This window comes from Centropristis striata, chromosome 7 (assembly GCF_030273125.1).
Source record: "Centropristis striata isolate RG_2023a ecotype Rhode Island chromosome 7, C.striata_1.0, whole genome shotgun sequence".
Taxonomy (NCBI): Eukaryota; Metazoa; Chordata; class Actinopteri; order Perciformes; family Serranidae; genus Centropristis; species Centropristis striata.
Window position 1 is genome coordinate 23,769,758 of NC_081523.1, and position 24,861 is coordinate 23,794,618.

The 24,861-nt window shown below is 39.5% G+C and overlaps 3 protein-coding genes across 5 annotated transcripts; 2 read left to right on the plus strand and 1 right to left on the minus strand.

Moving 5' to 3' along the window:
- Nucleotides 1–766: 766 nt before the first annotated feature.
- Nucleotides 767–10,914, minus strand: LOC131975499 (myogenesis-regulating glycosidase-like). Its single transcript, XM_059338223.1, has 6 exons — nt 10,828–10,914; nt 7,592–8,070; nt 5,441–5,972; nt 3,835–4,639; nt 3,594–3,712; nt 767–2,145 (listed from the first exon to the last, which is right to left on the minus strand). The coding sequence occupies exons 2-6, from the start codon at nt 7,867–7,869 to the stop codon at nt 1,798–1,800; spliced, it is 2,082 nt and encodes a 693-aa protein (XP_059194206.1). The 5' UTR covers nt 7,870–8,070; nt 10,828–10,914; the 3' UTR covers nt 767–1,797.
- Nucleotides 10,915–11,782: 868 nt separating this feature from the next.
- Nucleotides 11,783–19,201, plus strand: LOC131975501 (izumo sperm-egg fusion protein 1). 3 transcript variants are annotated; one of them, XR_009394733.1, is made up of 11 exons: nt 11,978–12,497; nt 13,263–13,542; nt 13,868–13,942; nt 14,456–14,539; nt 14,657–14,677; nt 14,809–14,898; nt 15,138–15,265; nt 15,450–15,600; nt 16,727–16,895; nt 17,625–18,379; nt 18,488–19,201. XR_009394733.1 is itself a non-coding variant. In XM_059338227.1 (10 exons), exons 2-10 carry the CDS (start codon nt 13,341–13,343, stop codon nt 17,704–17,706), a joined length of 1,002 nt encoding a protein of 333 aa, XP_059194210.1. In that variant the 5' UTR covers nt 11,783–11,860; nt 13,263–13,340; the 3' UTR covers nt 17,707–19,201. The 3 variants fall into 3 exon arrangements, 2 of the variants coding, with proteins under 2 accessions (XP_059194210.1, XP_059194209.1); XM_059338227.1 differs by lacking the exon at nt 11,978–12,497 and adding an exon at nt 11,783–11,860 and having other exon boundaries at nt 17,625–19,201; XM_059338226.1 differs by having other exon boundaries at nt 17,625–19,201.
- Nucleotides 19,202–21,335: 2,134 nt separating this feature from the next.
- On the plus strand, nt 21,336–24,491 carry dusp2 (dual specificity phosphatase 2). The gene is made up of 4 exons (XM_059338228.1): nt 21,336–21,935; nt 22,293–22,414; nt 22,579–22,798; nt 23,310–24,491. The coding sequence occupies exons 1-4, from the start codon at nt 21,548–21,550 to the stop codon at nt 23,525–23,527; spliced, it is 948 nt and encodes a 315-aa protein (XP_059194211.1). The 5' UTR covers nt 21,336–21,547; the 3' UTR covers nt 23,528–24,491.
- Nucleotides 24,492–24,861: the final 370 nt, after the last annotated feature.

Sequence of the window (24,861 nt, forward strand, 5' to 3'; positions counted from 1 at the left end):
GACATAAATGGGCCATGTTCTGTAGTGCTAAAGGTTTGAAGCATGGGAGTGTCGTTAATGGATCCCTTCTAATTACTTTACAGGCATATGACAGTTTGTAACATATAGTAGTTATTGACCGAAACACAGACTATTTAACTAACATTAGCAATCAGTCTATATGAAAGACGTCGCTTTAGCATTTCAAAAGCTGTGGTGTCACAGTGGCAAAACCCAAATGGGTTTAATCAAAAACTCCATTAAAGTTGAAAAACCTTTTAATTTATTTGACACTTCTTTTTCAAAGTACTTTATCTCATCTTTCATGTTTGCCACAAAAAACCCAGGGGTGATATTAATTATTCCAAATTATGCATTATTAATGTTGCTGTCTAACTAACCAGTCTAAGCATCCCTGTGTAAGATTTGAACTTTTATGATGTTGGCGCCACCAAGTGGAATAAGAATGCAAGAAAGCATCACAGACTTTAAATTTCCAGCAGTTTCATTTTTCAACAATCAAAAACCATCGGAATAACTTGAAATACACTCTAATCCCATTACAATTGTATTGTATTGTGATTCAAAAACAACTCTAGCTTATACAGTATAATTATATTCAAGCCAGGCATTTAGATGACAGAACCAGTGGTGTGCTTTACTTTCATGCCAGATATCATTGTGGAAGAGCAGACTAACAAATATTCAGACAGCAGATCCTCACGTACTTTGTAATGTCAGTGTTTACAAATGTAAAGGTGCAAAGCATCAAGCATACATCACTGTGTGCAGAGTGTAGTGTTTAATCGCTCTACTGGTTCTCTGTGCTAAGGACAGCATAGCTTAGTTCAGCTGATAAGGCAAATAAAGTCACAAGGCAGACATGGACGGCACATTAGAATATGGCATCTTTGAGAACAATACCTGTTTTAAAAGGCAAACCAGTAGCATTGGTGTCAAAAATGTCTTGCTGTCAATCAACAAAAGTTATTCTAACATAGCAAATGTTATCCCTTTAAATCTACCCTGAGCTGTAAATTGAACTTGTACATGTGTACAAAAAAAGCATAAAGCAGTAGATTTTGGCACTGAAATGACACAATGGCACAACAGTATGGAGGTTGAGAAGTGTTGACATAAAAATATTTGCAGTTTGTTTGATCATGATAGATACCCCAAATGTACTGTGTATATTCACTTAAAAAAACAATAAAGTCAATAAATATACAGAGAATGTCAGTCCAATGCTAATTAATGCATGTTAGCTTAAATGTAGGTAGTTAGGAACATTTTCCACAATACAGCAGTTAAGGGGACATAAGGTTAGGCATGCCCTCTGAGAAGGAGTGCATAATTATTGCAGGCTCAGTGTCCAACCTTGTCAAGCCAAAACCATTTACGCTGTTGCCTTTGAAGAAATTCATAATCTAGATGTCCATTAGGTGGAAGACGGTGCGGTGACGATACAATCTGAGATCGGTTTTACTATTGGCTGTGGAAGGCACATGAGGATGAGGATCAGCTTCGGGATGGAGCAAGAGAATCAGACGTGAACAGAAGTTTGTATCTAATTCTTTGGGTGGACGGTTATAATCTGCAGGCAGAAGTCCAAAGAAAGAGCAGGTCAGAGGAGACATGAGGTTCATCTTTTCCCAAAATCACTCTCTGCTGTGGCAGCAAATCCCTTATTGGTCATTTCCCTTTGAAAATCAAACATCGCCCTGCTACTTCTTGGCACGTGTGCTCACAATAATGTACATGTGCATACTGTGTGTGTGTGTGTGTGTGTGTGTGTGTGTTAATGTGTCTTTAATGACTTCAGTGGACCCATGTAAAGAAAGCGATCTCATCCAGGTCCACAGGGTAGTCGGTGAGGTGCATGGGGCCTTTATCGAAATGTTCCCCCTTGTAGCTCCTCCATCGCCCTGCAGGCAGGTAGATGTCCCTCTCCTGCTTTCCTGGCTCCAACACTGGCGCCACCATCAAGTCGTCCCCGATCAGGAACTGGGAGTCGATCTTGTAGGCTGCCTCGTCATCGTTGGCAATCCACCAGAGAGGCCTTATGATAGGGTCTCCTGTATCAAGAACCTCGCCTGCCAGTTCAAGAACTCTTGGAGCCACCAGAGTTTCATGGAGCTCTGTGAATTTCTGCGCGATCTGTACCACCTGCAGGAGCGTCCACAAAGACACAGTGATAGTTTCACAATGCAGCACGGTGAACAGCTAATCAAGACACAGAGTTTGATTTCTGGTATCAAAACAAAGGGGATGGATTTCTTCCTTTATATACATTTATTCATTCATTCATTCATTCCCATTAACCGCTTATCCGCAATCGGGTCGCGGGGGGCTGGAGCCTATCCCAGCTGTCATTGGGCGAGAGGCGGGGTACACCCTGGACAGGACGCCAGACTATCGCAGGGCTGACACATATAGACAGACAATCACACTCTCATTCACACCTATGGGCAATTTAGAGTCACCAATTAAACCTAAGTGCATGTTTTTGGACTGTGGATATTGTTTTGCAAAAAGTTGTTATCCTATTTTCTCAAAGAAGAGGCTTAAAACATTGTGCCTGAACTCAATAACTGGACAAGATAGATGTACCTATGTTATAACACTGATTACAAAAAATGCAATTATCACACTGAAAATTCTACTCTAGTGGTTTTAATTTGCTCCCTTCTGATCATTTTTTAATTAAAAATCAAGTCTAGGTCCTATAGAAATACAGTGAAGCTATTAAAACGCTCAATGCACAGAGAAATGCACACAGCCTCTATTCAGAAACTGTACCTTTAAATGAGCTGTCCATAAGGATGTGATGTAACAACTATACTATATGTACATTTCAGTGTTGTGCAAGTTCAGGCTTCACAAGAGCTAGCTAAGCTTGCAGTCCAAAAAATAATTACTTCACATTAATTTCTTCCATTTTTAATTATGCTTCTGCAAATTTGTTGCCGATGTGGCTTATGATGGGACTTAATTTTAAAGCCCTTTGGGCATTTGTCATTGGAGTTTTTTCTATTGGAATCTGTACTGATTTATTTGTAAGACTCCATTATATAATCTGGCTTCAGCATTATCGGAACAGGTGTCCAAAACTGTTTTCCCGAACTGTATTTTTCTCTATATGTGTTTCCCCCTACCATCCCTAGGGGGATGCTACGGCAAATATAATTTTAACAGGAGGGAAGCTGATTTGACAGAGGAACAGACTTCCCAACAATAAACGACACGTCTCGGTCTTTCTTTCTTGCATATGGAGTGCTAGTGTGTGAGTATTGTTCACTGTTGAACAAACATTCACATTAATTAGTTGCATACAGATTTGTTCAGTTAAAAAAACTAATACATAGGTAGAAAGTGGTGCAACAGTCATTCACCAGCTGCACTGATGATGCAGAGATGCAGAAACACTGACAATTTAGAATAGACTGGGCATTTTCAGTAAGCATGTAAACATGTTCTAGTAGAAAGCTGACATACAAGTATGAACCTGATATGAGCATGTCCACTTTAGATTAAAGAAAAGGAAGAAAGAGAACAAGCAAAAAGCATGTGCTTCTTTCCACAAATACAACATACCAACTGTTCACTTTGCTCACCTCATTGTCATAGGCCCACGGTGGTATAGAGAACTGCATAGCAGGCATGAAAGCAGACAGCTCCAACCATCGGATGTACAGCTCTCTGTCCGGCAGAACATTTTTATCATCCAAACTACCTGAAATACAACAAGATGTCAGACTGTGGACTCAAACCATATCAAAGATCAATGCGTGTCTTGAATAGAGCTAACTTTGGACTCTAAATCTCTCTTTAGCCATATGTGATGGAGTGTGCTACCTGTGGTGCGGTTGGGGTATGCGTTCCCTCCTATCATATCGGGTAGGACAAACTGGTAGCCCAGAATGCTAATAGTCAGAACAGTCGGGATGATGGACTTGAGGCCGAGCTCATAACCCCACACAGAGTCTCTGTCAATGATCCTGAAAAAGCAGGAGATGTCCTGACTCTGGTAACCCACCCTCAGCTCTGCACGCTCGCTGAACGGGATGGCCATCTCTGTGTAGCGGCGGGTGAAGGTGGAGGGGTCAGACAGTGGGACCAAGGTGCTAAACTGGCGTGGAAGGTAGCTCGTCTCACCTGCGTCAAACTTGAAGGATGTCACATCATAGCGGGTTTTGATAATACGCAGATGTGAGGAATACCACTCACGGGCTTCTGGGTTGGTAAAGTCCAAGATTCCTCCAATGCCGTTCCACCAGCGAACCAGAGCGGGCAGCTCACCGCTCGGCTCCCGCACAAACAGTCCCTTCTCCACAGCAACGCCAAAATTAATGGAGTCATAGTTGATGAAAGGATGTGTCCAGAGGGACACCTGAAACCCGTCCTCTCTGAGTTTGTCAAACATACCGCTAGCATTGGGGAACTTCTGCGGGTCAAAGTCAAACTCTCCATAGTCTGCAGTGTAGCGGTCGTCCAGCTCCAGGTGGGAGCAGGTGAAGCCATGTGCAGTGATGTCGGAGGCGTATTGCAGCAGCTTCTCCTGAGTTACGGCTGTCTTGTGGAGAGCCCAAGTAGACCACAACGGCTGTTTGAACACTTCAGGAGACGGGACCTTGATAGGCTTCGGGAAATACCGACGCACCTGAGCACAACACAAGTGTACAGAGCAGAGACTTACTACATGGGTATTAAACATCAACAGTTTTTGCTTTTTGTCATCCAGGAATGTACAGTAAAAAAGTTTGTTAATAATTTTCTAGCCAGTTGTTAGATGATATGATAGAAAGCCCTCTCATGTGTGTCTTTTAAATATGTTGCTACAGACAGTAAGCTTAGCTTAGCTTAATGACTGGAAATAGAGTTGTGTTGAATCATAACTAATCTGATTTAAATCTCTGTTACTTGAGCTACTAGACATTTCTCTCTTTAATGGTTAATCTATTGTTAATGTTTCCATTAATGAAATATTTACAAAACATAGATCACAGTTTCCACAGCGTCTAAGGTTATATATTAACCAGAAAAGCAAATCCCCACAATTTGGAAACTAGGACCAGGGATTGGTTTGATATTATGGTAGATAGATAACTTTTAAACAATTATCAGGAATGTTATTGATTGATTTTTTTTGTCTTTATACCAATTAAAAATACATTAAGAATCAGAGCCAAGACCGCAACTTGGCAACAGGTATTTTCTGTCATCTTCATTTTCTCACTAAGTGCATCACAATTTGCCTGGAAGAGAACAGACACATGCATTTTCAAGCAGCTACTTGGTGATTACCCAAGAGTAAACCATTCCCACCTGTCCCAAAACATCTCAACAAGCAAATGCTCCAGACATTGACTTTGTAGAATGTCAATGTACTACGTATAACTCAAAGAAATACATTTGATTATATGAGTAATAAAGTTAGGAATTGGGATGCGTCTACATTCACCATGTATTTGTGAATAGAGGTAACATCCGACCCCACACACACTCTGTAGCTGAGTTCAGGAAAGGCCTGCTGACCCTCTGGCGGTCTAAAGGGAGAGTCCTGGTACCGGGCCTGGAACCTGAGTGTCCTGTCCTTCTCAGACCAGCCCAAATGAAACGGTACTGAGTCATTAATCTTGATGGAGGTTGCATTTGAAGACAGCCAGTAGCGTTCTAAGATTCCCCCAAAGGCATTCCGATTGGAGTAGACGTCACTGGTGATGAAAGGCTGCGGTTCCGCCTCGCCCTGCATCCTGATAGGCCAGTACTGTGTTGCAGTCTCTGCCCCACCATACCAATGAGAGTCATTATAGGCCATGGCGTGCTCCACCGAGCCCTTATTTTGCAGCTCCTCCCAGCGAACCCGGTAACACATCACCGTGTCTTTTGGCCGAACCGTCTGAATAAAGAAGTTGATCTTTCCAGAATCTGACTGAGTGCAGCTCAGAATATTTCCCTCCTTTGAGCAGGAGTCCAGATCCAAAGTGCCAGACCTGAGACCATCATCAACAGAGAGAAAATATAAATTAACACAGCCCTAAGTAGTATTAGCCTTTGATAATAATTAGACTACACAGAAGTATAGGGTTAATTTGCAAATCATATATCTGTTTAATTCAGTTTTCTAAATCATGTTTTTTGCAAGTGTTAGAGCGTAAAGCTTTTACAGCCTTCTAACTCTCACCTGGGTTCTTGTTTCTAAACTTGGTCTTACAAAACACTCAGGACAAATGAATAAAGTCAACCATTTATTGAAAGAATCATAGCCAAATGCAATGCTCAGCGCTGGACTCTGCAATGTGACCTCGATGGCACCACAAGGCAGAGTGATTACAAAAACCTTGATGTTACACACAGTTTCTTGGATTTTGGCGAAATCCCGGACAATGGGTGGGCTCTTTAACGCAATTGGTCAATTTGTAAGTGATATGCATTGGTTGCCACCCCTTAACTAAGCATCTGGAGATTTAACATCTCACTGACCTTTCAAATTTATGTGTGTGTTTTGTTGTCTGCTGAAGCTTTCACATCCTGTCCTTGCTTATTCTACCTCTCCCCCATGCATACCTTTCCCTGAACTCTGACCTCTCCTTTCCTTTCATGACCCAGTCCAGTCAGTGAATAACCCAGGTCATAATTTTAAGTCTCAGGCAACCTGAGTATATTCCCCCGCTCCCACACAAGCCTCAGAAAGTTTGTTGGACAGGTTGTTTTAATAAGATATTTTTCTCTCTCCTATTTAAATGTTCTTAAATCATGGTTGTTGTTGTTTTTTACTGTGTGCTAAAATGAATACCCATTAAGTGTTGGAATATTAATTTTATAAATGGCTTTTATCTGTGTTTGCAAATTAACTTTTCAAGTAAAATCATAATACAGAAAGATATTGAATGCTTCATTCTATTACCCTACATGGATTGTACTATGGCTATTTCTGTCGATGTGAGCTCTGCTGATAAAGGACATGACTAAATCAGGCTTCCCTGAGGGTATAATCATGTGTCTTTCCATTATCCATCCACACGTTTGCAGAGAGGGAGCTTTTTAGTACGGCTCAGCACACAAAGAGGAACTGTGCATGGGCCAAAGAGAAAAAAGTGATATATGTTACAAGGTTCATTGTTGGCTAAGATGCCTGGCTGTTAGTTTCACAAGTATTATTATAGCAGTTCACTGGAGTTCCTATTTTGATTGCTCTAAAATGGCCATGGCAATAACAAGATAATCCTTAAGACAGACATACAACAGCTCTCTTACTTAATAATTCTGAAATGGTTATTGGATTTACAGAAAAGTATTTTGCAATTATTCTAATAAGTGATCAGTAATTCTTAATCACTTTCCAAGCAGAAAGTTCCTGAATTCTCTGGTATCATCCTCTTAAATCCCAGTATTGTATGCTTTTATCTGTTTTATTTCACTGTGGACTGAATATATTTTGGTTTGGGGCTGTAGGTTGGACAGACCGAGCAATTTGAATTTGTCACCTTGGTCTCAAAAATGGTGATTGCATATTTGTCATCACTTTTGACATTTCATAGACAAAAAGATGAATTGAGACAATAAGAAGGAGATTAATCAACAATGAAAACAATCCCCACAGTGAACTCACCTGAAGCTCATACTGAAGATAACAGCCCCCACCTGGTTGCTAATGATAAAACCGTCTTTGTTGAGGTCCAACAGCTCAGCCTTCAGCAGCTGGGCTTTACGGAGGGATGCCGAGTAATAGCACCAGGCAACCACAGCAGCTAGAACCAACACACAGCCTAACATGCCTGCCAACACCAGAGGCCGGCCTTCATGAGCCAGTTTCTTCTTCATTGGAGAACCGCCAGGTCCCCCCGGCGTCTGTTGCTCCCCAGGAGCCACCGGGACAATCTGATACATGCTGAAGACTTAAGGCAGTGAGGTGTGCAGGAAAGCAGGTTTGGAGTGGCACAAGTGGACAGATGTGGTTATCTTGTTGTTCATGTAAATGGAAGCTGTCTTCTTCAGGCTGGGAGTAGTGGAGGTGGAGGAAAATGTGATGTCTACCTGCCGATCTTTAGCAAAACCTCCATTTCTGAATGAAGGCTGATTTTTCCAAATCTGAAAAACAGATGGAACATTTCTGATAAATTACAACAAATTGCTCCTTGAATTAAAACATGACTTCAATAAAAAAGTTTGTCACAAAAAATATATATATATATATTTCCAACCCTCCTTCACTGAACAAACTGAACACTGAACTGAACATCAAAGGCACCAATTACAAATATATTTCAACTTACTAAAAAATCAGTTAGAGGACAGTATTGCAGTTGATTGTGCAAAAAAAAAAAAAAAGGAGAGACGAGCTAAAAAAAAAGAAGAAAATAAATAATAATAATAATAATAATAATAATTGACTGTCATAGAAAGATATGTCTAGGTAAGGTAAGGTTGATTTTTTTCTGTAATTGTTTAAAAGTATAAGGCAACATATAGGGATGCACAATCAAAACAAAGATGATAAATTATTGACTGATAATGGAACATTTATTGTCTTCTGTATTATCTTGAAATAACAGGCCGATAATATGAAGCCAAATTGCTTTAAGCATAACAGTCTATTATATGCTTTTTGTCGTTGTGTTTTATCTGCAGACGCAGCATAGGCTTTTGGTTCAATGAAACTTTTATTTTTGTATCAAATTTAATACAATTTAATACATGGACATGTCTGATCTGACAGATTGTGTTAAAGTATTTGATTCTTTTGATAAAATGTACTATAAAAACCAAAGCATTTTGTAAAGTTTTTGAAGTTTAATTCATGTCCCTCTCTAGGAAAAACAAATGAACATTTTGAAGAGTCGGGCAGTTCTTTGTTTCTGTTTTATTAACAGTAGTGATGTCAGTCAGATTTAGTTAGTTTAGAGCTATGCAATATTAAATCTCCATCTTTGCTCACAACATCTTAGCCTTTCTTATCCTTATACTGTAAATTTCAGGTAGGACGGGAGAATATATAAACTGGGAATACACAAAGCATCAAAACTATACTGTTTATTGACAGAGTGACAGGATCAGACATACAAATCCAGTGTTGGTGTCTTGTAACCTCCTTCCCACAGGGTGTTCACTTGAAAATCCAGTTCTAATTATTACCACTGACAGTCTCCAGGAGCTATGGTTATAAATAGCTTTGGAGCTCTCAACACTGCATGGTCTCTGTCCCCTACTATTCTCTAAAAACAATGTGCTATTCAATGATTCTGTATGAGAGAGAGGTTAATTCATTCTGTAAAAGACAAACATGTCCAATTACATTTCCCTATACTGTAGTACTGCTATATGTGTACCACTACCACACTAGGGTATTCTATGTGAAAGTCTCTCCAACAAAGCTACTGTATATATCATTGTACTGTGTGCACCTGCTGTTAGGTGTCTCCTGCAGCATAGTTTAGCAGCAGCAGTGTCAAGCAGAGAGCGAGAGAGAGAGAGCACCAAAGCTTTAATCTGGTAAATGGCAGGTAGATAGGCTCTGTAGTCACATAGGCACTGATGATAACAGAACCAATGACACCATAAAAACAGGCTATGATCAGAGAAAGTACAGACACCATGTCAGCACGGTTCAATTACATTTATCTCTAAGGTAAGAGCACCTTGGATGTGAGTAAATAATATTTAAGACTAGCATCCCTCATACAATGGCACTGCAGCAATTGTACAGTTTACACCGAGAGCGCAGGCCAGTCATCCACAACAGAGCCATATTTAACCTCCCGACAGGTATCATCATGCTCCAGCTCAACGTTATAATTTTATTCTGATGGAAAGCAGCAAAGCAGCAGGGAGGAATGAAAACTTTGCAAATGCATACCCTGCAAAAGCTGTGTTCCTGTGATTCACAATGTGACTTGCCTTCATCTTTTAGACAGTTTACACAAGAATCTGTTAGATAGGAACTTTTACCTCGTCTGATTTTACAGATCCAGATGCTGCAACATCTTGTTAATGTGATCAATGTCTTTCTAGACACATGCTGAACTTCTAGCTACTATATTGCCATCATGCATGATGTGACATCCACGCAATTTTTGGTCCAGACCTACGTCTTCCAATGCTCGTTTATTGGATCAATTCTAACTTGGTTTATTGTGTTACAAAATCAATTGATGGCCCAAGCAACTCCATGACAGATTGTGTTGTGAGAGCCTACTATATAATTTTCAAGTCCCAACAATTAGCACGTATTGCTTTTTAAGAAAATTGTAATTAATTGACACAATATTTTATCATGCATAAACTATAAACTAAAACTATTCCAACTGTATTCAATGTAAAGTGCTTACTGTTTTAATATCCAGCAACAAATAACCATTTTGCTCAGTACACTATAGTAAGCTTTACTCTGTACTCTGTACCCGTTGTATTACGGAGCTGTGAGCTCATAAACACAGGCACTCGTTTCCTCCAGTGTCTGCTCAATGTTTGTTGAAGCTAAATACCTAAAATATTACACTGAAGACACTGTCGTTTGACTTTGCTGAAATGATGGTTACGCACAGTGCCTCCGTATGCTTATATTTATGTGGTTTTCAATATGTCAAGGTGACATTTAACTAACTGACCCAACATTTTGGATGTGCCAGTGCCTGATCGATAACACACAAGCACTCGTCGACACGACTATTGACGCTGCATCGGGACAATAGAGTGACACTGTAACCGGTTGTACCAGTTGTCACGAAATGGGTTTGAAAACGGTCGTGTAGGCCGTAAAACCTACTTTGGCTACGTCAATAGTACAAACATAAGTATATTAAGACTGTCGTTTATGGCGTTGTAATCATAAAAACAGAGTTATCTTACCTCCGCACCTGATTCTCTGGGGTCAGTGTGTACAGCTGTGAGCGCAGTAGCCCGCTTGCGCAGCAGCAGACCGGTTTGAAGTTCTATGGTCCCGCCCATCAACGAACGAATCGTCACTCATTCAATGGACTGCTGGGAAATGTAGTGCTAGTGGTAGTATTCAGATTTCTTCTCAATAAGAGCTTCAACCCTGCGAGAAGTTTAAAGTTCAGTGTCATACCGGAAGAAATGACGATAGATAAACTAATTAGCATTATATATATATATATATATATATATATATATATATATATATATATATATATATATATATATATATATATAAATATCATTTTTTTTATATATAAAAAAAATTTTGGTTTGTTTTTTTGGTTTGTTTGTTTTTTTTGGGGGGGGGGGGGCTTGGCAAGGCTAAATTGATGCTGCACTGTAAAAATAATCTGTTTAATTTACGGAAAAATACCGGCAGCTGTGGTTGCAAGAACCGTAAAAATGACAATGATTGGATTTTCTATTCTAAATTTAAATGTAAATATCAGCAAAAGCTGTCATTTAGACTGAATATTCTTGTTATTTTCAGGGTAATTGTGTCATTCATTCACACATCATGGTATTTCTCCATACATTTTCCATGAAAATGTTATATTTTTACAGCAAAACTGTGTTTCTTCCAGTTTATGACAAAAAGTAAAAGTTTTGTGCTATTCTTTGATTTACTGTAATTAAAAGCGTCTACTACGGTGATATACAATTTTTAATGTTACGCCCTATTTCTGATGTAATTTGACAGTGTTTTACTGTTTCGAAATGTTACAAATACAAAAAAAAAGGATGAAAAAAAATATGACAAGACCATTCTTGCTTGTTGTGTGGAGGCAGCCGGGGGGGCAGTAGAAAAACCACTGTATATATGGTCCGTTTTTTATATTGTGTAACGTTACCATGGAAATAATTCAAATGTCATATACAATTCAATTGGTACAGAGTTGGCACAGAAGCAAGATTGCACAACTTTCCTGAATAAACTACAGTGGTGAGGTCATGCAGAGCAAATAATAATGTTGCTGTAACTGTGACATACTTTCTACCACTGGGTGACAGCAGTAAGCTATAAACAGAATAGCACAATGAAAGAGTATGGTTAGAGCAACGGTTACTCAGCTCAGCTGTGTGGGCTTTCTTTCTTATTTTCTTTGGCCTTGCGGATATTCTTGTTACTGTTGTTACATTTAATATCACAAAGCTCGCAGTGCAAACTGCTAGAAACAGTAAAAAAAAAAATCGAGTTATTTAGCTAGTAGTTAGCTCTATTAATATTGTATTTTAATCAGCAACAATATTGGTGGTGGCACCAACGGTTGAATTAAGCCAAAGACACTCAAAAGCTTCTAAACAGTTTCTGATTAAGCTAGCCTAGCTAACTCTGAGGCTAACTCACGTTAGCTACCAATAGTAGCAGCAGGCCATTGTGAGTTACAACTACTGATAGTATGCTAGTAGCATGAGCAGATGCAGCGACGGAGTTTCAAACAGTTAACTGTTAACCTAATTACTGCAAACAACCGTATTTGTCTATCAGTAGCAGACGTTACAGAAGTAGAGGAGGCAGTCTAAGCTGGGTTTCCAACAGGGAAAAGTCCAAGACAACGCAATTGAATTGTTCCAGGCCAGTGAGTGTCTGTTTGTTTTGGTAATGTATAGCTAATGATTGTAATGTGGGGGCTTTTGCAGCTCTACAGTACAATATCATGACCTAACGTTTGTCCTGATAGTTTCCATGTTTCAAATTGTAGTTTAAGGTGCTTAATTATTCTTGTATATGAGGCTAACTGGGTGCTGAAAAAATTCTGTTTATTAATATGTCGATTAATAGAACTATGATCAGCAACTAACTAATCAATTAATGATTTGGCTTTTAGCAATATGCCAAACTTTCAAATTTTCAGTCTCTCGTTTGTCTTATCTGATCCTAGACTGAATATATTTTGTATTTATAACTGTCAATTGAACAAAACCATTATTTGGAAGTTGATACATTGGGCTTTGGTAATTTGTGATAAGCATTTGTCAATATTTTTAGAATTCAGAAACCAGTTTATTGCCAGTTAGGTTTGCACATACAAAAATTTTGCCTGCAAAAGTCAAGAAGCATAACAGAAAATTTACAATAAAATATGATGAAAAATGCCACACCAAGGGCAGCCTCGGTGTGTTGATCTGGATAAAATGGACCCACTCTTGTTATTTCTTATTTTGCAGTGAAAGTCATGGCCTGATTGTAAAGGTAGATGGGAGTAAAACTAGTATTTGCGCTACTCTAGCAGTAGTAACAAGAAAAGTACCAGTTGTGGTAAGAGCAGCTGAAGGAGTGCTGATATGGGTTGCAGTAATAGTGATGTTTGTAGCAACAATAATATTTGGCAAATCTGTTACAGAGCCGACACTGAGTGAAAAATCACAGGAGCCAAAGTGACTCATCCTGATGTGCTGGAAGCTCAGGGCGCAGAGGGCAGATGCTGCTGATCCTGGTGTCCCTGCTCTGCTGTGTCCCTGCAGCCAACACCTGTCTGCAGTGTGACCGCAGGATCAGACTGCTACATGAAGACCTCGCCCTGTCTGCTCCAACTGTGGACGACCAGATAGAAATGAAAAAGATTTGTGACTATGCCTATGTGACCTACAGAGAGACCAGCTGGGAGCGAAAAGGAGTCATTGGTGAGATGAAGGTGAAACACGAAAATAAAATAGCTCAGTGGGAAGTATGTTGTTATATAATAATAACTCGTCTCTGCCATTGCCTTCTGGCAAGTGCACATCACAGGCACAAATAGTTGCACAAAAATACACGTTATTGGAAATGTAATACTCATATGAATTTTAGAGCAATTTAAAAACCAAATATAGTACTTGTATAGTGCAGATCTCCAGTAAGACCATGCCCTGTCTTGCAATGTTAACAAAAGTAAAAAATGATTTGTGTGTCTGCCCTGGGATTTGGATTTGCTCAAAAACATAGTACTGTATTTTTCCCATTGCTCAGATCCCACTACCCTGTACAGAGCCAGAACTGAGTACCAGAGTGAATTTGACAGCTTCTTGAAAACCCCACACACTGGTGAGAAACAACATTTGTTCCCTTGTATCATCACTGAATATATTAATGAGAGCCAGACCGATAAATATTATTGGCCAATATTAGCCTGTCAGAGATATGTTGGTGATATATCGGTAATGGCATACATGTTTACCATATGCCCGATATGAAAACTTTGATATCTTCAGAATATAATGCAGGAAAAAGATTATCTAAAAATGGTTTGATAAAAATGTTTGTCCAGCAGAGACTCTCTAAGATATCAAACCTAAAGGGTCATTCTTCAAGTGAAAGAATTTCAAATTCACTGTGGTGAAATACAGCTGCTGCCAAGAAATGTAACGGCCATCTCAATAATGCTTAGCACAATAATTACAATCACCAATTTCTTAACAGACATATTTGAAAACACTGACGAAAAGTAATAACATAAAATCTGTATTGGTCAAGTTTAGACATTTTAATATGATACCGTAATGACAATAAACACCATGTCCACCAAACTTTAAGACAAAGTCTGCTCATTTTTTAAAGGATCGGTTACATTTGAAGCCATTCAGATCCTGGAGAAGGGCAGAAAGATCTTGGAAAAGCACTTGGACACATTCATCCGTGACGGTAATTGGCATGAATAACAGTGCGTGTTCTGCACAGTATGAGGCAGGGCACTTTGTGTAAGTCATTGTCCTGTATGAGATGCATTAGTTACAGATCAATTGTTTGTCTCTCCCTCAGGATTGTGCCCTAACAAGTGTGGTAAGTTTGTTATGCCTGATCTTTCCCTCTCTATCTGTGTAAATCCTCATAGAGGCACAATGTGTATACTATATATCAGTGCGTGTTTACAGAACATGTGTGTGTGCATGTGTGTGTGGTATGGTTTTCAGGGCTTTTGAAACGAAGGGTAATGGATTGCTTCTCTTGCCGCTACAAGATATACATCTGTCCCTCTCCCTCTGGCCAGCAAAACTGTGGTGGTATGTATATATATATATATATATATATGTATATGTGCATGTTGTTGGTGAGGGTACTGGGAGTGTACCATTCCTCAGAGTACATGGACACATGCTGTCACGAGTGTGTAAATGTGTCCCTACGCAAGGCTCTGCTGCTGCATGTCCATGTGCACAGCTAATGAAAAAGATTATTCAAGTAATCCCGATGCAAATGAATGAAGCATCTCTCTTTTTCTATCCTCTCACCCTTCCTTCAGAGTACCCAGTGCAGGCTGAGGAGGGAGGCCAGGCAGTGTTGAACTGTTTCCTTCCATGGCATCGTCTTCTGTTGGGAAGACCAGAGTACCACTACTCCTGGGCCCCCGGTGTGCCAGGAACTGAAAAGGTTTCTTTTCCATCAATACAAACAGAAGCATAAATAGCACTTTAAAACCCCTTTGCATAGTTCCTGATTTCCATGTATTACATCCTGTTCCTTATTTAACTGTGCAGAATCATTATGTATGTGCAGATTTACTGTCTTACACCTAACCAGCTTACAACTACCACTTCCTTATTTGTGTGTGCAGCTGAAAGATAGTGACTTCAAAGCCTTGGTAGTCACAGATGACTCATCTGTGGTTTTAAATCAGCTGAATGCGAATGAACAAGGAACATATCGCTGCTCTCTGCAGGGCCGGAATGGAACCATCTTCTACCGCATCACTTTCCTACTTGCTGGTAGAGTACAGCTCCTAAACATGACATCACAGAAATATGGTCAGATAATTCAACACTGAAATAGAACAGGCGACATCACATCCAAGATAATTTAGCAGTTTTAAAGAGTTGCCACATGAGAGAACAAACACCCCAGTAAACATTTTAACTCTAAATAATTAGCAGTTAATGAAACACTTCGAGATCTGTGAAACTGTCGACAGCTGTAAAACTGTAATATGAGACAAATGTTTCTGTCTTTGTCTAGTACAAGTGCTCCTTAAATTTTAGTCTTCATGCCCATGGGACACTAGCCCTGAGAGCTCAACATACAGCAAATTTAAAAGCACATGGAAACAGACATATTACAAGTAAATGAAGAAAGAAGAAAAGGGCTACAAGAAGCTCACAAACAACGGAAATTGTTTTCAAGGGAAACTTTAAAGTGATGCACACAGGTGGTTATTGCTGTTTTTTGTGCAATATGAAGTTATTTAATTCACATATGGTGTTAAAAATTACCTACATTTTTTTTAACTTATTCATTTATTTGGCTTATTTTAACACAGCAGTTAAATAATCCTTTCATGGAGCATAAAATAATTTGATACATGTTCAAAAGGTAAACTGAAGACTTATAATTAGTTACTGTATGTCTGTGCTTGTGGTGTGTGTCTGTAGGGTGGATGCAGGGTGTGTCCATTTCTTTAAGTGGGTTGGTGGTTTTTTGTCTCTGTGTGGGCTTTCTTATTATTACATTATTTAATGTATTCTTCCATGCGATCCTTTGATTGCTGTATGGATTTTAATAAAAGGCACATCAGGTATTTCATTGTGCTGTATACTGTAAATTTAAAATGACCCCAACCAACGGATGCATAAAAACAACTTCTAAAAAGTAGTGTCATACTTACTTTGATGCCTTGTGTCTACATTTCCAAAAGTAGTCAGTAAAATTTAGAAAATGAATCTTATGAGAGAAAGCCTTTTGTAAAGGGAGTCCATGGCCCGCTGTGTTTTTTTGTGGAGGGTGGTGACAATCATGTGAAAACCCCTCTTTGTAGTCGATGTGGGACAAAGTCTTGCCTCTTGCTCTACACCTCTGATTAATGCGTCTCTCTGTTGTTTTCACCCCCCTTCTTCACAGTTGCTTCTTTGCCTGAGCAAACTCTCCGACCCGTCATCTCTCTGCCCTGCATGCCTCACGGAGACAACCACTCACCTTTTCAACCTACTGCAGGCCTGCTGGTGCCAGTCATTGCCATGGTTACTGCTCTGAGCCTGGCAGCGGGTGTAGGCCTCACAGTTGTCCTGGGGTGAGAGACAGTATGTGGGCGGAGGGGGAGAAAGAGAGGCCTGGAGGTTACCAGGAAGGGGTGGATGTGAAAGAGGTGACACGGGACAGTCAGAGCATGACAGAATAAATGATGCAAGGTGAAGGAAGTGGTCATGTAGACACAGGGTTTGAGAAATGACTCACGATATATGAGGCTTCGGTGTATGTCAGAAAAAGTTGCAATAGATTTATAAATAGTAATGTTGTTTACAAATGAACGTATGATGTAAATAAGCTTTATTGTAACTTTTTCCAGGAAGTGATGTTAGTTATTTGAGTACAAAAGCATCAGGTGTTTAACACATAGTCATGGAAAAAATTATTAGATCACCTTTGTTTTCTTCATTTTCTTGTTCATTTTAATGCCTGGTATAACTAAACTGGTACATATGTTTGGACAATATATAATGAAAATAACAAAAATAGCTCACAAGAGTTTAATTTAAGAGCTAATATCTAGCCATTTCCATGGTTTTCTTGATAATGATTTTTGTTATTATCAAGAAAACCATGGAAAATGGCTATACATCAGCTTTAAATTAAACTACTATGAGCTATTTTTGTTGTTATTATATTTGTCCAAACAAAGGTGGTCTAATCATTTTTTCCATGACTGTATTTAAACACAACAGGATTATTATTTTCTGTTGGGTTTCTTTAGTTTTAGATGGACATGGAATTAGCATTGCTGTGTTTGTGATATTTGTAGAATGATGATGAGTCAGAGGAGAGCAGTGGAGGACCTGAGGAGAAGGAGGAAGGAAGAAGAAAACACACAAAAAACAGTGTGATGAAGATAATGTATGTATGTAAATACACACTTTGATTATTGCGAGTTTTTACTCACTTCAAATTGGACGTTTTCATTTCAACTTTCCCAGGGCAAAGTGCCAAGTGATGTCTAAAAATTTACATGGAAGTGAGAAAACATGAGCTACATCCAAATGAGGTGACATGAACCATAAAGTGTGACTGGGTGTTTTTGAATGGTAAATTGTTTATCTTAAACCAGGGAAGAAAACCCCTCAGGCATTGTTAATATGAATCATAGTGATCAAACACTGAGATCTCACTCATAAAACCAAAAGTTTGTAGTGTACAATACGTACACCCGCTTAAACACACCCACTAAAAATCCCCCAGAAGCCACTCAACTTTCCGTAACATTAAGCACCAGCTCACCAAAACACATCAATGATCTGACCCCAGCAGGGTCACGTTCCTCCTGAATGAAGTGATGGCGTTGTCACGTGGGCGTTTATGAGAGGAATCGGGGATGAGGTAAATCTCCCGGATTACAGTGTTTTTTTTTCTCAGGGATTAATAGCCCCAGCCATCCAATTAATCCCGGATAATCTCCCTGTGAGAGGAGGAGGAGACGTGGAGGGGTAAAAGCTAGCAGCAGATGTTTTCATCAGGGTTTCTTTTCATGTTTATTTACCTACATATCCATCCAGACAGAGAGTAAGGGCTACTTTTTACATTACCAATAATTTTCTTATCATTCTGAAGTCACTGTTTTCTTGCAACACCATAACCAGACTAAATTATCTTTTTTACGTCTGCCTACAGTTTGCTCTCTGTACATTTTGATGACAAAAGCTGCTTCGAAAAATAGTCACCACTGTTCACACAAGTTCTGTCATGATCTCCACCGCCTCCTCGTCATCAACTCAACACGTCTGTCACATGTCGTATTTCCGCTGGCTTTTTTTTGCCTTGTGCTATTGTCAGATACTGTCAAAGTATAAGTCAAACTTCCTGTGATAGGATAGTAAAAAGTAATCGTCATCAACAAATACACACCCATTTCTCAGGAATGTGTCAGACCAGATGTATTCCTGGTTCATGCTTTGCCAACCATGACACTCTGATGTGCTAATATGGGAAAGATAATGAAACATCCGTAGTAAATGAAAAGTGAAAGTGAGTGATCGATTGATGTATGAGTCAGAACAGCCAGGAAGGAAGTAACCTCTGTCATCATTAATGATTGATCGGGTTTTTCAGGGTAATTTCTGACAAACATTTTGAATCAGGGGGAAGACTTCTGATGAGTGAAACAGTGCAATGATACAGTATGAGGCCGTGTCTGTGACTCGAGGCCCGCATGGATGGTGACAGGATGTATGTGCGGTGCTGTTTCCTGTCGGGCTGCTGAGATGGGGGCGAATGTTGAAAAAATAAACCATTCTTTAAGACTCCCTCACACAGAGACGCTCACGTCACAATCCTCCAACTCAGTAGACCTCATCGTTTCACTGTGGGTTTATATATATATATGTGTGTGTGTGTGTGTGTGTGTGTGTGTGTGTGTGTGTGGCCTAAAGTGCAGGTTGAGGCTACAATAAATGCATGCTCAGCAGCTCTGCTGACAGCCATGATGAACTGTGTAGCAAAGTGTGTGTCTGTGTGCGTGTGTGGATTGAAATTGCAGCCTCAGCAGGGGGAGAGCATGACAAAGTGGGAGTACTGCTGAGGGGCCAGCAGGCAGCGGTGAGGGAGGGAAAGAAGGGAAGTGGGAACATGAAGAAAGTGGAGTCAGAGGTTTGAGTGGGAGACGTATGTGGGAAGGCAGAGTAATTTCAACGTGGGTTATGAGGAAATGAAGACAAAGATCAGATTGCACATTGATATAAACTAACCCACACTGCACAAATATTTTACATGGGTTACATCAAGACAATGGTTGTCCTGTATCCAGGGGTGGAAGGACATGTAGACTGTCTTAATTTTGTCTCAATTAGAAACTTAGTATTACTCTTGTAGAATTACACAACTTGTATTGAAAACTATTCAAGTAAAATCACAAAAAAGACTACTCTTAAGATTTACATATAGCCCCTAACACGTCATATCTAATGTATTTCTCTATAATTAATCATCCACAACTAAATCAACAACAATCCAAATGAAAGTTAATTTTAAAAAAGCATCTTCAGTTAGACTTTTACACTGACCTACACAAATGAATCTGTTTCATTGGGAAAATGTGATTTTATTTTATTACATTTGATCAAATATGTCAACCAGTGAGAAGATTACAGACAAAAGCACAAATATAGAAATTACTTATGTTAAATGACTAATATAGCTTTAACAGAAACAGAAAAGTCCCAACACTCACAGAAAGAGACTGAGACAATGGGCTTTCAGGGCCTTTGAGGTCACCAAAGAGCCAGCGTGGCACCATGACTATAACCACTTCAACATGAAAACACCCTGCTTACCCATCCCATTCTTTATTGTCTTACAAAGAACTTTGTAAAGCGGAATCTTAGATAATAAAATAATATAATTTGTAATAAAATATTTTATATAATGGGAAAATGTTTTTTTAGTTGTAAGTGATGACCATCTTTTTCTTGTTAGAAAGCTTCCTCTCAAATTGCATTAAGAGAAAAGAGGAAAATGGCATTTCAAAAGAATATAATATCCTGTTTACTGAACTGAGGGCTCTCGTTTCCAGCTTTGTTGTTCAGCTCAGTACTTTATTAGTCATCTGCTTAAAGAACACTATTAGTCAGAGAATAATCTTTATTTTTCTCATTGTCTATCGCTTTTTTTTTGATTTGTTGATAATAACAATATAGAATATCCCCAGCCTTGTTCTTTGAGTAAAATGTCCTTCAAAGTGCAAATTTGTGAAAAAGGTTATTTATTTACATAAACGTGACTATTTCTATTAATAAATCACACTCCACTTTGCCCATGTGCTACATAAAGTGTGTGTGTGTGTGTGTGTGTGTGTGTGTGTGTGTGTGTGAGTGAGAGATAAAAAAGTGTAATCCATAGCTGGCATAGACCTAAATCTATTCAAATAAACAGAAATTATAGCTGTATCTGAGCATTTGTTTTTGCAACTGTTTTCTTTGAGACAGAGATGTGATTTTTTGTGCAGTGTAATAGGTGATAATGTCATGGAGAAGAAAGATACACATGTTCTACAATTCCCAATAGCATTAACAAAGCAATCCACTCTTGTTCTGGTATTTCATCAGTGCAACATTTTACTTTCCTCCTGGAAAAAGGCAACAAAGGAACAGAAAGCATTGAGGGAGAGTATTACTTTAGTGTGTGATCTGCATGGGGCATGAAAACAGAGGCTGTAAAGTAGTGGCCTAGAGAGGCTCAGGTTTAATCTAACCCAAATAACCAAACTCTGAAGGCTGCTGTTTGAAGGCGGAGTAGTGAGGGCTGGGTTTTAACTCTCAGTATAACGTCATTCAACACAAAAACACGGGATAACCCCAAACGACCATGTGCGCGGTAGGAAAAACAGGCTTGACGTCAGTTTCCATATTAGGAGTGACGGTCTGGCCATATATGGTCGTTCCGTCTTTGACGTTGTTCTTTCAGTGGAAAAACAAGGCGTGGCCGCGGCTACCCCGCCCCTCTCACAGCTGTTATCAATGAACAAGTGAAACTCGTCAATCTAAAGCTGATTTTAACAGACCTGAAGAACAATTCAACAAGTACTCTGAGGATACATTTAAACTAGACTAGTCATTTCCAAAATATCAACAGCTTGACCTGGATTTATTTTTTATTTTTTTTTTATATTTTAACTGCTAAGAGTAAATAGTTTATTATTTATTACTTTTTTTAAGTTTAGTACTTTATTTTCCAGCCATGTCTTCAAGCAGTGAGCCTTTGGAAATCACTGGCAATGAGCTGGTTCACATACTCAGGACCCCCCGGGACCAGTACACCTCTGCTGGGTGTGTGGTGCTCGACTGCAGACCTTTCCTCGATTTTTCTTTTGCGCACATATGCGAGTCCCGAAACGTGAACTGGAACTCAATGCTGCGCCGCAGATCCAAGAGCTCGGTGGTGGCTCTGGAGTGGCTCATCCCGGACAAGACGCTGCTGGGCCGGCTGCGGCGCGGGGAGTTCTCCGCGGCGGTGGTGGTGGATGAGAGCAGCCGCTCCGTGGCCGGGCTGAAAGCAGAGAGTGTGGCCCAAATGCTGCTCACCGCCCTGCAGAACGAAGTCCAGACGCAAATCTGCTTTCTGCAAGGTAATAAGACTTTTTAAATTAATTTTTATGCACCTAAATACCATTTAAGTCTCCTGTAAAGTTTGTAAGAAATAAAACAACTAATGAAGGCTGTTTACTCAAATCTATGCACTGATTATACTCATATTTTTATGTATAAGAAAGTAGATAACTCGTGTTAAAATCATCGTTATCAAAACTAAAGGAAAAACAAAAAATTTAACTTGAATCTCTTAACTTGATCGAATTTACATAAAATGTGTATACAGGCTTATTTTTCATATTTACCACGTCATTAGTATTGCTTCATACAGAACCATTTTTAAGGACTTTGGTGAAAGCTTGGGGCTTAGTTAATACTCTGTGACCTCCATTTAGGTGGATTTGAGGGATTTTCAGAGGCCTATCCAGGGCTTTGTTCCAGCTCAGTCAGCAATCACGGCCCTGCAGTGGAACCAGAGCCAGCAATGACAGGTCGGAGAACACCAGCATATGATCAGGTAAGATAAAATCCACCCTTTTAAGAGCCACAAAACAATATATAATGTTAAACAACTGGGAAAAGCTTGTTAGGTAGTGGGAATTATATATTGCATGAAGGCCAAACTGCTTTGTGATTATCCTTGATTTTAAACATGGACTTTATTGATGTTGTGAATATCAGGATGGTCCAGTGGAGCTGCTGCCCTTCCTGTTTTTGGGCAGTGCCATCCACTCCTCCCGCAGAGACACCCTCACAGCAGCAGGCATCACAGCTGTGCTCAACGTTTCCTCCACATGCCCTAACTTCTATGAGGGGGAGTTTCAGTACCTGCGGCTCACTGTGGAGGACAGCCTCGCTGCTGACATCAGAGCCTGCTTTTCCACAGCCATCGCCTTCATCGGTGAGTTTCTCAACCTGTATCCAGTGTTGCCTTAATGTGAAAGTTCAGTCATTTGCTCAAAGTTAGTCGACCCACCAAAGACACAGTGAATTAGCCTCGTCTTAGTTAAGTGAGCCAAATTTTTACACTCTTAATGAAACATAAAATATCCAAAACATTTCTCTAAGCAGCTTTGACACTATAATCCACTCTGTAGACTTATGGGCCAACAGTGAAATAGTCTGATTACAAAACAGCTAGCTTATGCTGCACAAGATGCAGAAAAGAAGTGTAACATTTTCTTTTTTCTTTTAGCTTTCAAAGTTTATCTCAGAAGAGGAGATAGTTGGACAGAACTAAATTAATTGAATTAATATCTGGCCAGAATGTTCCTTCAGTCATTCAGTTGAAAGCTTTTTCCATATTTGTAATTGTAAAACATTCTCAGTGATGTCAAAGATGTGAAATGGAGCGCAACATGCTGATCTCTCTTCCTCTTTCCGTTCCGTCTCTTTCCACTCTCCACCTACAGACTCAGTGAAGCAGAGTGGTGGTCGGGTGCTTGTGCATTGTCAGGCAGGTATCTCCCGCTCTGCCACCATCTGTCTGGCCTACCTCATGCACACGCAGCGCGTCAGGCTGGATGAGGCCTTTGACTTTGTGAAGCAGCGGCGTCATGTAATCTCCCCCAACCTGGCCTTCATGGGACAGCTGCTGCAGTTTGAGACAGACGTGCTCTGCCAGGGATGAAGACACATTCAGAGACAGGACATTTACATGACTGTAATTCTCCCGCCTCTTGTAGGTGTTTGACTCAGAGCATTATCAGGACCTATGTACAAATGTACCGTTTGTACTATTGACACTAGTACATTTCATGTATATACTTTGTACATTCAGAGAAAAGCTACTTGTGCTGCTGGCATCACATGGCTGGTGGATCTGGTCTCTCACTCTCAGGAGAAACTGACAAACCACAGTTGGCAATATAAACTCGTAATGAACAATTATGATTCTGAGCCAGCAAGTTGTAGCAACTATGAGGTAATTTCCCTGTCATTTTATCCTTGAGGGAATGGTGCCTGCATGTCTGGTTCTGTGTAAGTTTGTTTGACTTATGTGCCTGATCTTTTGCAAGGGCTGTCTTATTTTCATACTGGAAGTCAGTCCTTCACATTTACAACTACTGTGACATGACATGTCTTTTTATGAGACAACACTGTGTTAACTGTTTATGGCAATACTGGATGAATCTCCTTAAGTTTTATTGTTTAATTTATAAAAAAAATGCACCAACTGCTGTTGGTGTTTAACATTCTGTATCCTGAGATAGACTATATTTGGTACACTCAAGCTGGAAGAAGTTTTTATTGTGTAAATAGATTTTTTATTTTTATTATTTATTATCTTAACATTTGTTATGACAGTGTTGGTGTTATTACTGTCTGTTTCTGCACTTTAAGGTTTGGCTGATTCCTGCTGTTTTTTTTCCACTACAATGAAAACATGCTGGAAAACACACTGAGTCTGTTTACTCTGTATAATATCCTCATTCATGCATGCTGTGACACACATTTCACTTTTATACCCTGAAGGATGCAGGCAATGTATAGTCTACATTACAAATGCATAAGACCTGTCTGCACTCTTGCTAAACCAAAGTATTAAAACTGCATTGCTAAGTGTTCTGGAGGATTATCCACAGAGAATGAGTTTTACAGTCTGAAGTCCTTTTTGACCTCAACAACCGCTGACATCAATTTCACATCCACTTAGTCATGTTGCGAGAACAACTTTGGACATTGTTGAATACACTCGCAAGAGAGCAGAAAACCATAAAGGACATTTGTAATCAGGAAGTTTGGAAAGTCAACTGAGAACTACTCAGACTTTTGACCTCATAAGCATACCAACAATACACTGTTGTTAAATACTGCATGTGGGATTAGTTCTCATTTTTACAAGATTTCAGCTTAACTATTAATACATAAACACTGATCTCAAGAGCTGACATTGAGCTAAAGGTCACAAGAATATGAGGCACAGATCATGAATTTCCACTCAAACCATAGAAAGTCACCCTA